Source organism: Notolepis coatsorum (assembly GCF_963971535.1).
Source record: "Notolepis coatsorum genome assembly, chromosome: 9".
Classification (NCBI taxonomy): domain Eukaryota; kingdom Metazoa; phylum Chordata; class Actinopteri; order Aulopiformes; family Paralepididae; genus Notolepis; species Notolepis coatsorum.
This window is the reverse complement of record NC_140173.1, coordinates 112,742,574-112,757,656: the sequence shown is the minus strand read 5'-3', so window position 1 is coordinate 112,757,656 and position 15,083 is coordinate 112,742,574. Positions and strand designations below refer to the sequence as shown.

At 43.1% G+C, this 15,083-nt stretch overlaps 1 protein-coding gene across 1 annotated transcript in view; it reads right to left on the bottom strand.

The window, feature by feature from the left end:
• Positions 1–1,616: 1,616 nt before the first annotated feature.
• Positions 1,617–15,083, bottom strand: part of edaradd (EDAR-associated death domain) — a 39,093-nt gene continuing 25,626 nt past the window's right edge. The window contains exons 3-6 of the mRNA XM_084321069.1: positions 10,443–10,485; positions 8,284–8,339; positions 6,216–6,264; positions 1,617–4,340 (exon numbers count right to left, since the gene is read on the bottom strand). Of these exons, the coding sequence (XP_084177195.1) occupies positions 3,952–4,340; positions 6,216–6,264; positions 8,284–8,339; positions 10,443–10,485 (537 nt within the window). The 3' untranslated portion in view covers positions 1,617–3,951. The remainder of the gene's footprint in view (positions 4,341–6,215; positions 6,265–8,283; positions 8,340–10,442; positions 10,486–15,083) is intronic.

Below are 15,083 nucleotides of genomic sequence, written 5' to 3'. Positions count from 1 at the left end.
CTTATCTTTCTTGCCTGAAACTTAAAGTAATGGCTTTGCTTGTCCAAATGACGATACTGACCAAATTGAGATTTATTTTTCTTTCTCCATTTATTTTGTTTGCTTTCTAATTTAAAATACAGTTTGAAACCGACATGTGTGCTAGCAGAGCTAGTCTCCAGTCGCGAGTCACAGTCACAGAGCACATGTGCGTGTGGTGGTTTGTCCACCAAAAAAGCACCAAAAGATGAAAAGCCAGAACTGTTCAACTCCCCTGGAGTTGGTACTTTCGCTTTCAAACCAGCTGCAGCCTGAGAACTGGAGTGTGACGGACTGTAACACTAAAGATGGCGGCAAAGACAAAGAATTGCTGCAAAATAAACACATTTGTTTTTAAAATAATAAGAATATCGATAATTATCAATATCTAACGATAAAATTATCGTGATAATGTTTTTGGCCATATCGGCCAGCCCATATATAAAAAAAATAATTATAAAACTTTTTATCTGTATTATAACTTCAATTCAAATTGATCATTAAAATGACAAATATAGCAACAATAAAAAAAGTTATTCCACTTTGTACCAGTATTTGTTTGGGCAAATGTATTCTATATTTGGCCTGTTTAGTCCAGTACGAAACACTCTTTGGTCAAGCTGCCTTACTGAAACTTGAAATGCTTTTTGATTGGTCTGAATAATGTCAGTTGATACCATGAAAACGAATCATTAAAGTAGTCACTGGCTATGTTTACATACACAGAAAACTATTGAGACCAGACCTCTAGTGAACTGCAGATGCTATTTCTTCACCTCATTTTCAGCTTCGACTGGAGGAAAGTTTCTATTAGGCAGTTATTTTCTGCCAATTCAGTGCCATTGGCTTCCAGTGTATCTGAAAATGTATTAAACACCACATACTGTAAACTGAAAGTCGCCACATTTGACTAAAATGCCCCACTGACATCTTATGTGTCACTTGTTTTCTGAGTTTTGCCATTGTATCTGAGGAAGAATTCCTCTTCTTTTTAGACACTATGGGCTAGATCCACAAAGAATGGATTGCACGGTGCTAATTGCACCCTTACTTACAATTCATTATGAATTGAAAATGGAGGACCATGATGTAAACAAGACGGAAGTCTTTCTCTGGTCTGCATCCCCTTAACAATTGTGTGTATTGAGCCGTACTGTATTGTACCCATTCTGCAATCTGCACAGGTGATGGGTAGAATTGGTACAATATAGAATATAGTACGGCTCAATACACACAATTGTTAAGGAGATGCAGACCATTTTCAATTCATAATGAATTGTAAGTAAGGGTGCAATCCATTCTTTGTGGATCTAGCCCGAAGGCACAATAGAGCAACTTTTCAGGGGGGAAAACTAACAAAATAAAGGCACCTCGGATGTCAAAATGGCATGACAAATGTGACTTCAGTCTATGTGGTGATTGAGATACATATTCAAATACACTGGAAGCCAATGGTAGAGGTGAATAAGCAGACAATAACTACTACATAACATATTTAGGTAATGGTAAAAGATTATGACAAAGGAAGGGTGCCATCATTTCTGTATCAAGGCAATAATGACTTGGAGCCCACATGTCAAAAAGATTGGTATGATCCTTTAATACTTTTTGTGGTTGCACCTTTCTATCTGTACATGGGACACTACATGTCGACAGGAATATTCTGTTAATTGGTTTATTCATGGGACAGGGATACTTAACCACAGAGTACACCTTAAAATTGATAAGACCTTGAAGGTGCAATCTGTCGTCAGAAACGGCGACCTCTAAGCAAAAGATGACCACAAGGTACTGCGCTTTGTTTACTGTTTTTGTCTGATGTGTGTATTGGATTTAAGCGGGTATAGGGGAGGGGTTGCTACTGCTGGCCACACCTCGGGCTCTGCCAATAGAGGTCTGGAGAAATTCACAGTATAATAAGTTACTAAACTCCAACCCACATGTCGGACCAAAACAAAAAAGTGGGGCTCTTTTGACCAAAGGTTGTTTGCTGCGATTACAGATGATACCTTTAACTGGAATAGGCCCTTTTTACTGTTTGTAAACAATGATGATGTTTTGGGATGCACTTGCAATATGGTTTCCAGGGACAGTCTGGATGAAACCCAGATATACTGTAGCCTATGATATAACTTTTTGATGAAGCCACATGACGTCCGACGACCTTTGCCTTCGGTTGCCTTTGCCTTATCAAGTGCTTTCACCCAGAAAATCCCTGGAGTCTCTCCCCAAAAGATGTGTACGCGGTTTGAAAGAGGAAGCAAGAGTTTTGCCTGACATTGACATTGACTTAAGCATTACATCACGCGCAGGAATGTGTTATGAGAATTAGAGCATGCCTAGGCATGCTCTAATTCTCATAACACAGGACTACAAGTGGTGTAATGTCTTTTATACAATTGCCGAATTCATCCAACCTTATTGCTATACAATAAACACACATTAATTGAAGATTTATTCACAAAACCATCAGCAGAAAAAGTTGGTCCAAAAAAAAAGAAGAGAAGTTTCCTCCGTGTGTAGAAGCAGCTCGGAGGTGCGCTGTTTCAAAGCATGCCATCTAAGAATGAAGTGAGCAGTTATTGATTGATTGATTGAACATTTTATTAATGTCCGCCTTGTGCTTCGAAGTGGTTATGCTTTACCCCTCTTTCGAAGTGGGTTATGCTTAGAGTTTGGAATCAGGGCTGGTGGTCTATCGCCCTGCTCTAAAGATAAACTCTAAGCATAACCCACTTCGAAAGAGGGCCAAAGCATAACCACTTCAAAGCAATAGGTTGCTTCAAAGCATGCCGTCTAACAGTGAAGTGAGCGGTTGTTATTGGTTTGATTGATTGATTGATTGAACATTTTATTAACAGTGAAATGAGTGTCCTTTTGAAGGAGAGGGAGGTTCTATAAGGAATGGCATCTAACAACACACTTGGCGCGATTAATATTTTGTTTCACAATGAGTCATGACCAACCAATAGACCTGTCTCAAACCCTGCCCCTTTTCTTGATCCTCCAATCACAGCTGTCGCTTACCTCTGACTTCCTCGTACAAACAAAGTTTGTACGAGGAAGTCCGAGGTAAGCGACAGCTGTGATTGGAGGATCAAGAAAAGAGGGCAGGGTTTTGAGACAGGTCCATTACATAATCCAACATTGTGTAAGCAACTAACACATTCCACGTGACAGAATCGTTTTTGAATGAGTCGTTATGACGCTATCAATACATTCATTCATAAAGATTATTGTCCGCCATCTTGGTTTCATTCCTAAAACCACGAACGGCGGAGTGATTGTAATTCGGTTGTGGGCGGGTTCTGGGATCACGTGGAGTGTGTTATGAGAAATAACATCCATGCCATCCACTTTTTGATTAAAGGGAAATTCCAGCATGGGCTTTCATACAAACCTGACGGATGTATGTTAACCCACGATGATGAATAAAAGAAACTTGTTGCTCTAGAGGGGGAGATATTTGCAAAAAATTACTGTAGGCCTATATGTGGCAGAAACGGAGAGGTGCACTTTCACAACAACTTGAATCTCCCCCTCTGAGATACGGCTTTGAGGGGGCGGGCTGGGGAGTGGGAGATTGAAACCCCCGTCCCATTTTGCAGTTTTAGTTTTAACTAAATGTTCTAGGGGGAAGGACGTTCAATTGACGTCACCCGCCTCCCAAAGCTAGACGCTCTGAAGAGACCAGCCACATGGACATATTTGTACAGACAAATCATGTTCTAATGAGGCAAAATTACAGACTTTCCTTAAATACCTGTACTTTGGCCAAAATCTGCTTTTCACTAGTCACAAGTCACAAATGGTAAACCCATGTTTTTGGCTAAAGACACTCTGGCGGTTACCGTCATGAGGAGGAAGAAAGGAAATAAGGACTGGTGGGAACTATGTACAAGTCCTAGAATCAAACTACAGGTGTGCTAGTGGTTAAAGAGTCTGCTGCCAGCGTGACGGCCAGTCCTTCTCTATCCAGGCCTGTAGCACGCGCAGAACATCAATACGCTGGTAGATCCTGCAAAGTTCGGTGAGCTCAATAACCGTCTTCTGATTGTAGCGCAGCAGGAATTCCTGGGTCGGGCTGTGGGACAAGGAGCCCTGGGTCCGGTGCTCCAGCAAGGTCAGTTCATCGTAGCTCATACCCCAGCGGCTGGCAAAGTTCTTCCAGTTCTTGATGGTGCAGTGGTTGGGGTCCAGTTTGAGACGAAGTAAGTCCAGCAGGTCCTTGTCATTCATGAGGTCACTAATCTTGGGAGGTGGAGCTGGACAGCAGCACTTCTCACAGGGGCTGTTGAGGAACTGCAGTTCTTTGGGGAAGTCTAAGTAAGGGTAAGAGGAATAATAAAAAGGAAAGTGAAATTGGCTCGTAGAAAAAGATGTGTGCATCTGTATTCCCTCAAAAAAAATATATATATATATATTGCTGCATAATTTTAGTTCCTGGACCTGGAATTATTTGTTTTTGTATTTGTAGTACTTCCTTCTGAAAAACACATGCAGTACCTGTAGGCCTAACCATTACACCAGACACCAGAGGAGATACTACCTACTACTAATCCTAACCCTACCCATTACACCAAGGGGGTCAGAGGAGATACTACCTACTACTAATCCTAACCCTACCCATTACACCAAGGGGGTCAGAGGAGATACTAACTACTACTAATCCTAACCCTACCCATTACACCAGGGGGGTCAGAGGAGATACGAACTACTACTAACCCTAACCATTACACTAGGGGGTCAGAGGAGATACTAACTACTACTAACCCTACCCATTACACCAGGGGGGTCAGAGGATATACTAACTACTACTAACCCTACCCATTACACCAGGGGGGTCAGAGGAGATACTAACTACTACTAACCCCTAACCCTACCCATTACACCAGGGGGGTCCGAGGTGGTTTTGGATTTAAATGCAGCAGGCATGAATTACTAATGTTAACTGAACTTAGTATTCCTTATTCTTAGTGTTGTCTGACAGTAGATGGAACAAAAGATACAAACAAAAGCACTCCATACACACTCCAGGAGTGATGTATTAGGCTACAGCAAAGGGTTCCACAGTACCAATGTAAACCGAATGGTCTCTAGGTTCCCCGAACCGAATGGTTCAGATTTTTTACACAAACTGTTCCATCCCTAATGTTAACATATGTTTTTTTTTTTTTTTTTATCCACTTTTTCTCCTCCTGTTTTTCTGTGTTTTTCTCCCATCCCAATTTAGTCATGCCAATTCCCCCCTCCCCTTCCTGGTTGTTGCTCGCATGTGCCCCCCACTGGTTGGTCTAGGGAGGGTTGATAGATACTATCACATGTCCCCTCCGCGTCTATTCTTATCCTAACGCATGTTTGCTTTCGCGTTTTGCGAATCTTATTGGCCACTGCCGTTTCTGGTGCGATCTGATTGGCCACTGACGTTTCTGGTCATGTGACATGTGCGCCCAATCGCGTAATGCGCCCATTTCCGCCTCGACCAGCAGCAAACTACCTAACGCCTAGTTTATCACTGGTTAAGCTTAGGCGACTCTTTCAAAGTTGGTTAAGGTCAGAGTTTGGAATCAGGGCTGGCGTTCTATCGCCCTGCTCTAAGACAAACTCTAACCTTAACCAACTTCGAAAGAGTGCCTAAGCTTAACCGGCGAAAGAACTTGCCGTCACACGATTGGCGCGACCAGAAACGTCAGTGGCCAATCAGAGCGCAAAACGCGAATGCAGAAGCATACATGCGTTAGGATAAGAATAGACACGTCCCCTCCGATACATGCAGAGTCAGCCAGCCACTTCTTTTCACCTGCCAGCGCGGACTCTCATTGGTGAGGTGTAACGTGTGGGAGGCTCACACTACCCTCACCATCTCCCTTCCTCGCTGTGCAGGCGCCCTGACCGACCTGTAGGAGTTGCTGTTTTACAATTACCAGATTACCACCCACTGGCTTCCCTCCCGCTGACTCTGCCAATTGAGCCAGTATGACGACCGGCCAAGCCGGAGGCAACGCTGACAGCCGGATTCGATACCAGCGTCTCTCGCGTTGGTGACGAGCGCTTAGTCCGTTGCGCCACCCGGCCGCCCCTACATACATGTTTTTTTTTTAATTTAATAATTTAACAATCATGAATGCATGTTCAGATAGGCATTTTTTGTGTGTTTCTATGATTATACAGTAGGAATGAAATATTGTCTGACTCACCTGGTGAAATAGATACTGTACAGATACATTCCTCACCATCTTCCACTGGCTGCAACAGAATAAAAAAAACAGACAGTTGCTTTTACTGCCTTTAGCAACTGACTTGATTCATTTATATTATCCTGTTATAAGATACAGACGCACGCTGTGCACGCTCACACACTAGCAGCCACTTTAACATGAGCAGGCACACACTCATGCCGCACACGCCCACACTTATGGCCAAAAAGGAAAGGTCACTTTAGAAATAGTATAACAACAGTAACAGTGTATTGCACTACCAAAAGACCCAGCATGTCCTATATGCTCTGTAAATAACTATGTACAGATACCGAGATGTCCCACCATGTTACCTGTTACATGTTTATTGCACAATGTTGGTTTTTTATTGGATTCTATTATATGTTGTACCACTGTATTGCACATCGTTGCGGGCAAGACCACCCGCATTTCATTGTATACTTGTATGCCGTGACAAATAAAACTCTTGACTTGACTTTCTTGACTTGACCAAAACATGATGTTCTAAACTGCCAAAATCACACACACCCTCGAATCTCATGCTTCAAAAGGGTTGTGTTTTTAACACCAGGTCTCTCTTTTCTTTGCCATTAACATGATGAACACAGCCATTTACATCTGAGAACCAGAAGATGTGGGGTAATATAATACACACTTTCCTGTATCAAACTAGTTGAAAACCTTATCACAACAAGAGTACATTTGAATATTTGATTTGCGGATAAACTCTGACCTCCTACTACTTGTTTTTCTATGCCACGGCTCATCTGTGACTTGACATTTGATGATAATCACCCATTATTTCATTACAACTATCTGTTGTTTGCCAACCAAGATGTCTGCGATGGAAGACTATAAACAACCAGAATATAAGACTCCAAACAGCCCAGCATACTAACCTGTCTAATAAACTGAAAACAAGACTCTAAACCAGTGTTTCCCAAACTCTGGGTCGCGACCCAAAATGGGTCGCAGACCCGTTTTTATTGGGTCGCCAATTTAAAAAATAATAATAAAAAAGAATTTAAAATAAAAAAATAAAAAACGTAATCTTTTCCCCCCTTCTTTTTCCGTTTTTTCTCCCATCCCAATGTTAGTTGTCATGCCAATTCCCAATCCCCTTCCTGGTCGTTGCACACTCTACCCCCTACCGTCGGTCCGGGAGGGCGGAGACTATCACATGCTTCCTCCGACACATGTGTACCCAGCCCACCGCTTCTTTTCACCTGGCAGCGCGGACTCTCACTGGGAGAGTGTAACGTGTGGAAGGTCACTCTCCTAGATCCTTCCCTTGCTGTGCAGGCGCCCCGACCGAACTGTAGGAGTCGCTGTTTACAACGACCAGGACCCACCCTCGCCGGGTTTCCCACCCGCTAACACTGCCAATTGTGTTAGCATGGACGGTCGGCCAACCCGGAAGCACCACAGCTGGATTCGATCCCACTGTCTCTGTGGTGGTAGACAGACGCTTAGTCCGCTGCACTACCCGGCCGCCCTACAAATTTCTCTTTTGGGTCTCGAGCTGAAAAAGTTTGGGAACCCCTGCTCTAAACAGCCAAGCATACTAACCTGTTTAATAATCTGAAAACAAGACTCCAAACAGCCAAGCATACTAACCTGTCTAATAATCTGAAAACAAGACTCTAAACAGCCCAGCATACTAACCTGTTTAATAATCTGAAAACAAGACTCCAAACAGCCAAGCATACTAACCTGTCTAATAATCTGAAAACAAGACTCTAAACAGCCCAGCATACTAACCTGTTTAATAATCTGAAAACAAGACTCTAAACAGCCCAGCATACTAACCTGTCTAATAATCTGAAAACAAGACTCCAAACAGCCAAGCATACTAACCTGTCAAATAATCTGAAAACAAGACTCTAAACAGCCCAGCATACTAACCTGTTTAATAATCTGAAAACAAAACTCTAAACAGCCCAGCATACTAACTTGTTTAATAATCTGAAAACAAGACTCCAAACAGCCCAGCATACTAACCTGTTTAATAATCTGAAAACAAGACTAAACAGCCCAGCATACTAACCTGTCTAATTCGGTCTGAGTGGGGGATGATGGAGCTCAGGTGCAGCGTGATTGCATCTGGAGGAGGAACACATTATTCACTGCATGAGTAAACAGTTTTAAATACATGGTTTAGGTCAGTGTTTCTCAACTGGTGGGTTGCGACCCAAAAGTGGGTCGCGGGGCCATTTTGTGTGGGTCGCGGATGTGTGTGTAAAAAAAGAAAAGCAAAAAAGAAAAAAAATGTGCACTACCTATCTTTGTGAAAGTGGTTTCTCAGCTCTGGTCCAGCTGAAGGCAAAGCAGAGGAACAGATTGGACATTGAGGCATGACCTCAGAGTTGCTTTGTCTACCATCACCCCAGACTTTGAGACTCTTGTCAGGAGAAAACAACATCCCCAGTTATCCCATTAGTTCCCTGGGATGTTAAGATAAGAAGTCTGCTAAGAAGGATATATTATTTATTATTATTATTATTATTATTATTATTATTATTATTATTATTATTATTATTATTATTATTATTATTATTATTATTATTATTATTATTATTATTGTAACTGAGGGGTACAATTCCCTGACTGTATTGATAAGTATGGTATCATTAAACCACTACCGTCTTATGTACTTTAATTACTGGCCATACAGTACATGATATATATAATGATGAACACTTCCCACAATGAATCGGTTCCACACAAAGTTGTAATTAAGTATTTATTGCAGCAAAAGGTACATAATATACTTCTCTATTTTACTTTGAATGCGCTTCTAAGGCAAAGGAATGTGCGTAGGCAAATCAATAATGAATGTCCATTCTCTGGTCACGCAGGAGGTAATCATACAACATGAATATTAAGAATTATATCTATGGTACTCTGGGGAGGCAGCGGGAGATTCTGGTAGGGGGGTTCCCACCGGTTGTAAGCCAGCAGGGGGAGGAAATGTTCGAATGCAAAGTCTGGACCAGCGGGGACTCAATAAGCTCCTGCTATGGGAGGCGGTATATTACTCCCTGATCGGCAGACGAAAAGCAGCAGCTGTAATCCCAGTATGCGTGCAGCACAGGTGAAAGCCGGCCAGCCTCTCCAATAGAGACGGGCTCGAGTGATGTTCCTCATGGGCAGATCCCACAGTAGTGGGTGTAGACGATTCTTATCCGCTCCAACAGCCTGGTCCAAAGCAATAATAATAATAATCCAGCCGGAAAGGGGCTCTGCATTCACCGGTGTAGATCCTCCGGTGCGCGGTACTTCACATTAACTAAGTTGAACTTGACGTTATTCAACCAAGCTCTGACACTTTACTATCCTATTCGCACGCGGCTATAAGTGCTCTATTTAGACGCACGGCTGCTCACTTCACTTGGTCGTTGACTCGTGATGAAGGCTTTACTAGTAAGGAGCGAACGATACGTTGAACAAACGTATTAGGATAAGACAAGACTCTATTTTGGGGCAAAACGGGCCCACTTCACCGCACGTCGTATCGTGGGTGAGGCTTCACTTGGGTAACTCGAACTACTACTACTAACTACTTCTGTATTCACCTGCGCCATATTTATATGTTAGGCGAATAAACTAGTGCCAACCTTATTTCTGTCTCGTATTCCTGGGCAAAGCCGGGCATGTACAGACATGTCTTGACGGTGGCTTTGAACTCGACTCTAGGGGTATGGCACTGGCGCTGGTGGAACGCTATCCAATAAGAGAACGAAATATTATGGTCTGTACTAGGTTAAAGGGATATTCCGTGTATATGTACAAATAATACACAAGGGATATCAGACAATATACAAATACTATGCAATATATATCAATCAATAAATATATATATTCGGTTTAATCTGACCCTTTGTAACAATTATTATTATTATTATTATTATTATTATTATTATTATTATTATTATTATTATTATTATTATTATTATTATTACTATTTCATTGGGTTTTTAGCCCTAGTTGCACTTTTGTTGCACTTTTTTGTGTTTATTTCATGTTTTCAACAGTGCATGAAAGATTGTGTATTACTGCAAAAAAATCTTTTGAAATAAATCATAGTGGTTCAAAATTTTTGGTCGCGACTTAATGACTAAGGAAAATGTTGGGTCCCGAGGCTAGACCAGTTGAGAACCACTGGTTTAGGTAATAGATACATTAAGATTTGATGATATACTTCACCATGAGGGTCTGTGACTTGGACTGGATAGTTTGCCTCCAACGGCTGAGAGAGAGAGAGAGAGAGAGAGAGAAAGAGAGAGAGAGAGAGAGAGAGAGAGAGATCTTTCAAATAATTTCAAAATGTTTATTTATACAGTCATTCACACACAGAGAAAGCACACACTGAGACAATCCGAAAAGTAACATAATAAAGTATTTTTACTCAAGTACTGTACTTAAAGATGATTGACAGAAGATGATGACAGTGATTTTTATTAATTAGTCATACATTTTTTATTTTTTACTTTAACCTGTTAAGCTGTAGACCTATTTTCAGAAATTTCGCCTAAAGGTACATGCCTAAGTAAATGGAAGATTGCTCCACTTCTACAAGGTCAATTTGCATGTTCTATCTAGGAACATCTAGGGAACTGGGGGTATATATTCCCAGTGTCAGAAATATTGTGTCTATTACTAGGCTTGAGTAAATTGTAATGAAACAAAGGAGATTTTTCTTTTTGCCGGTGAATAATACAATGTTACAATTGTGCTGGATCCTCTGGATCCTGTGCTGGAAAGTCTAAGCAAATGAATAAAGGGAAGATGATTAAACAGAAGGATTTGTAGATACAGTAATAAATTATAATCCATTTGAATTATAAATTCATATTAAACCTTGAACTTGACCTTGACCTTATTATGGCCAAATCATACATCTATGGATAGGGAAAAGGCTCCTCTTTCCACTGGCAGTGTTAAATCTGGATTGAGTCATTTCCTCACGGTTTTACGATAAAAGAGATATAATTAGCATTTTTCCGATAAATTCATATTTTCTGTACATCTTAAAAACATCGGTAAAAATTCAAATATACACTGACTGCTGTTTTGATAGGGTTAAGGTCTTTACTCTTGGCTACATTTGAAAAAGAACATAACATTTTTTGTACATCTTTGTACAAAATATTTTTTTTGTACAAACACAGCGGAATTGTACATCTCCGCTGAACCAAATGATCACACAGCTATTAACTCCATTTCCGCCTGTCTCTTAGCAATAAACAAATGGATGACGAACAACTTCCTAAAATTAAATGAGGGTAAAACTGAAATCCTACTAGTCGGTCCTATAACAAAAAGAGAAATGTTAGAGAGCAATATGGGGCAACTTACTCCTTGGATCAAACCCGAAGTTACAAGTCTTGGTGTTATGATAGACTCAGACCTAAGCTTTAAATCACACATCAACAAGGTGACAAAAACATCATTTTTCGACCTTAGCTAAGGTACGGTTATAAATCAAAAAGATGCTGAAAAACTGATCCATGCCTTTATTTCAAGCCGACTTGACTACTGTAATAGTCAAGCACTCAACACTTTGATGAACATTGTTACTCAGCTGATAGAGTTGTGCCCTTCCTGATGACTTGTCGTACAGAACTTCAGTCCAGTATTAGCTAACCTACACTGGCTTCCGGTAACATTTAGAATTGATTTCAAGGTCCTCCTCCTTATATACAAAGCACTGAATGGAACAGGACCAAGCTACATTGCAAATTCTCTAGTCAACTATGTGCCTCCTAGAACATTGTGATCATCTACTACTGGTCTATTGAAGGTTTCAAGCCACAGTCTAAGGAAAATCGGGGATGCAGTCTTTGCAAACTGTTGTGAAGGGCCAGATTAAACCGAATATATATATTTATTTATATATATATATTTAATTGTATTTGTATATTCTCTAATATTCCCTGATATCCCTTGTATATTCCTTGTACAATATGCATTGAATATCCATTCTAGCCTACTGAACATCCCATAATAGTCTCCATTCTACTATTGGTCGAGACCTTGGTGCCAGGCTGCCATACCCCCCAGACCCAGTTCAAACGTACCGCTCAACATGTACGAACAAGTCCTAGTTCCGCGTAGGAATCTGGCTACCGCACCACTAACGGTACTATTTGTTCATAGTGCGTATATATACTGCGCTACTAAAGTAGGACTTCCTTTTTAGTCCAGTTTCTTACCCTCCAATAGAGTGACAGACGTAAAGCCTCCCCGCGACGCCACGTGTGGGAGTAAGGCCAAGTTCGGCCTACCATCGGTATTGAGACATCGTGTATATTAATATTTGAATAGTCATATTTGGCACTATATCGTCAAGTTGGACGTAGTCTATTAAGCTAATAATAGTCTATTCATATGTAGTGCTTCGTGCGGTGAGAATACTATCGTAGTCAGTACCCCATCGTTTCGGGCAGAGAACTGGCTGCTTATCCAGGGTGGCCGACCCCATGTGAGGCTGCACCCGAGGAGCCCCAGAGCCGACGAGCGAGTGGACCTGCATACCGGATTATTCTACCGACGACAGCCCGCCTTCCCAGGCACGGATTATGCTTTGTATACAGTGATTATTCTATGGATAAAGACCAACACTGCCGTGTGTTGGAAACCCCCCCCCCGGAGAGGACGACAGGTGAGGAGACGCTCTACACGACGAGGTCGCTTCACGTCTCTCCATCGTGGACCGAAGGAAGCCGGCCCACAGAGAGTCCAACTGCTTTCATCTGTGGATCGAGGATCGCTGAGGCACCGAGCCGCACAACCGTGGGTTCTCCCAGGATACCCTCGGCCAGACGGATACAGCCAGACTCTACCCCCCCCCCCCTTCTCCAGTTGTCTTACAAGCGACCGGAATTCCCCCCTAGTGTATCCAGTCTTATAATCATTAAAGTATCATTGCTGTTATTCCTTAACTATTCCAGGTCGTATATGTACCACCTGCGCCTTCAGAGATTGGACGTTCTCTATTGATATACCGACGAATACTCTTGCCATAAAAGTGCATACTAATTCCCATTCATAAATGTGATTGATTTGATTAAGTGCTTGCTCTACACACCATCGCTGTGTAGAAATAAAGACCTATTTCTAATTCGTACATTTGTGTTGGATCCGTTTCATCTACGTGACAGTGTTCATCATAATATATTTATGCCGAGTACTGGGTGGCCGAATATTAAGTACAAAGGTAGTGGTAGTAAGTATCATATCTAACAATACAGTCAGGGAATTGTACCCCTCAGTTAGAATTGGTCCTTCGAGCCGGATGGTAATTAGTGTAATATTAATATAGTGTTATTAATATTGAAATGGCCTATGATGAACACTCCACGAAACGATCCTCCTAACCAACGCCCGCAGCGCGAACGACGGCTCCCTCAGTACTTAGAGGCTTACGCTGTCAGTCAACAACCTAGTCTTCTACTAACAGTAAACGCGGTAAAACTAGAAAGTAAAAGTATGTCTAACCTCAACGCCCAGACTACCCCGACCATAGAGGCCCCTACGGGTTCTAATGTAACTGACCAAGTTCACGGTGGGGACCAGTGGGAACCAGACATGACTTCACACCCCGCCAGTACTGAAGAAGTAGTCCCCGATGAGTCCCGGGAGGAATACAACGCTACCGAGAGAGAACTCGGCACGGAAGAAGACGGGGAGAGCACCGTGGAGATAGAGCTCCAAGGCTCCGCAAGGAGTACCCCGAGGGAAGGCTCCCCTATACAACCGCCTTCTCCCAGCGAGGCAGAGAGGACCCTACAGCAGGCCTTCCTCATCAGCCTGAACGCCGCTGCTGAACGCGACCGACTGCAGATCCAGCAGCGGAGCGAAGAAGAGCATATACGTCTAGAAATAAGACGCATTCAGAGGGAAGAGAATGTGGCCCGAGACCGAGCAGACAGCCAGCGAGCAGCTGCTGGTGCTCTACGGGACGCAGAGCGCGACAGACAGCAAGCGCAACTAATAGAACAGCTGATCAGACGGACAACACCCTCTCCCTCCGCCAGAGGCTCCAGGAACTCGTCTAGACACACCTCCAGGGCGGCATCCCCTAGCCGAGTAAACAACCCTGAACTTGACCAACAGACGAGGTCTATACCCCCCACAGACCACCTCCCCCCACCGGTCCAAGCGAGACCTAGCAACCGGGAAGGAGCAGCATATCCTGTGGAGAGGCTAAACCAGAGACTACAAGCACTGGATGACCTAACTGAAGACGAAGAGGAAGAGGAGGAGAACCACGCCCGACGACAGCACAGTACTCTACCGGATCAGGAGGTCCGGTACAGCCCAGGCTATACTCCCGCGGAGCTGCGCTACAGACCCCCGACTCTATACCCGGGTGGGCACGACGCACGACCCGCACCGAGGAACAGCACCTGGACAAGCGGGCCATGGTACACTGCCGGTACCAGCCCATACCAAGGAGCGGGAGGAGACTCGCCTAGGAGGCCTCTCCCCCAACGCTCGCCGATGTATCCACAGTCAGCGTCATACATTGGCACGCCTATGGTACCCGACTTCACCCAAGAGAACCGGGCCCAGTATACAGAACTCTGCATGTGTCTGGAGACCATGTTGGTGGATGTATTGGATGAACGCCATAAATACGCCATCCTACTGAAGCACTTAAAGGTACCCCGCGCACATAATATAGCGCTCGCCTACGCGACTTCCACCACCCCATACACAGCAGCGCTGGTAGCATTGGACCAGAGGTATGGGCGCATATGGGATTACGTGATCCAGGAGATCCGACACATCGACCGCTTACCCCCAGCAATAGACAATCGAGCACTGGACGACCTGTCCATC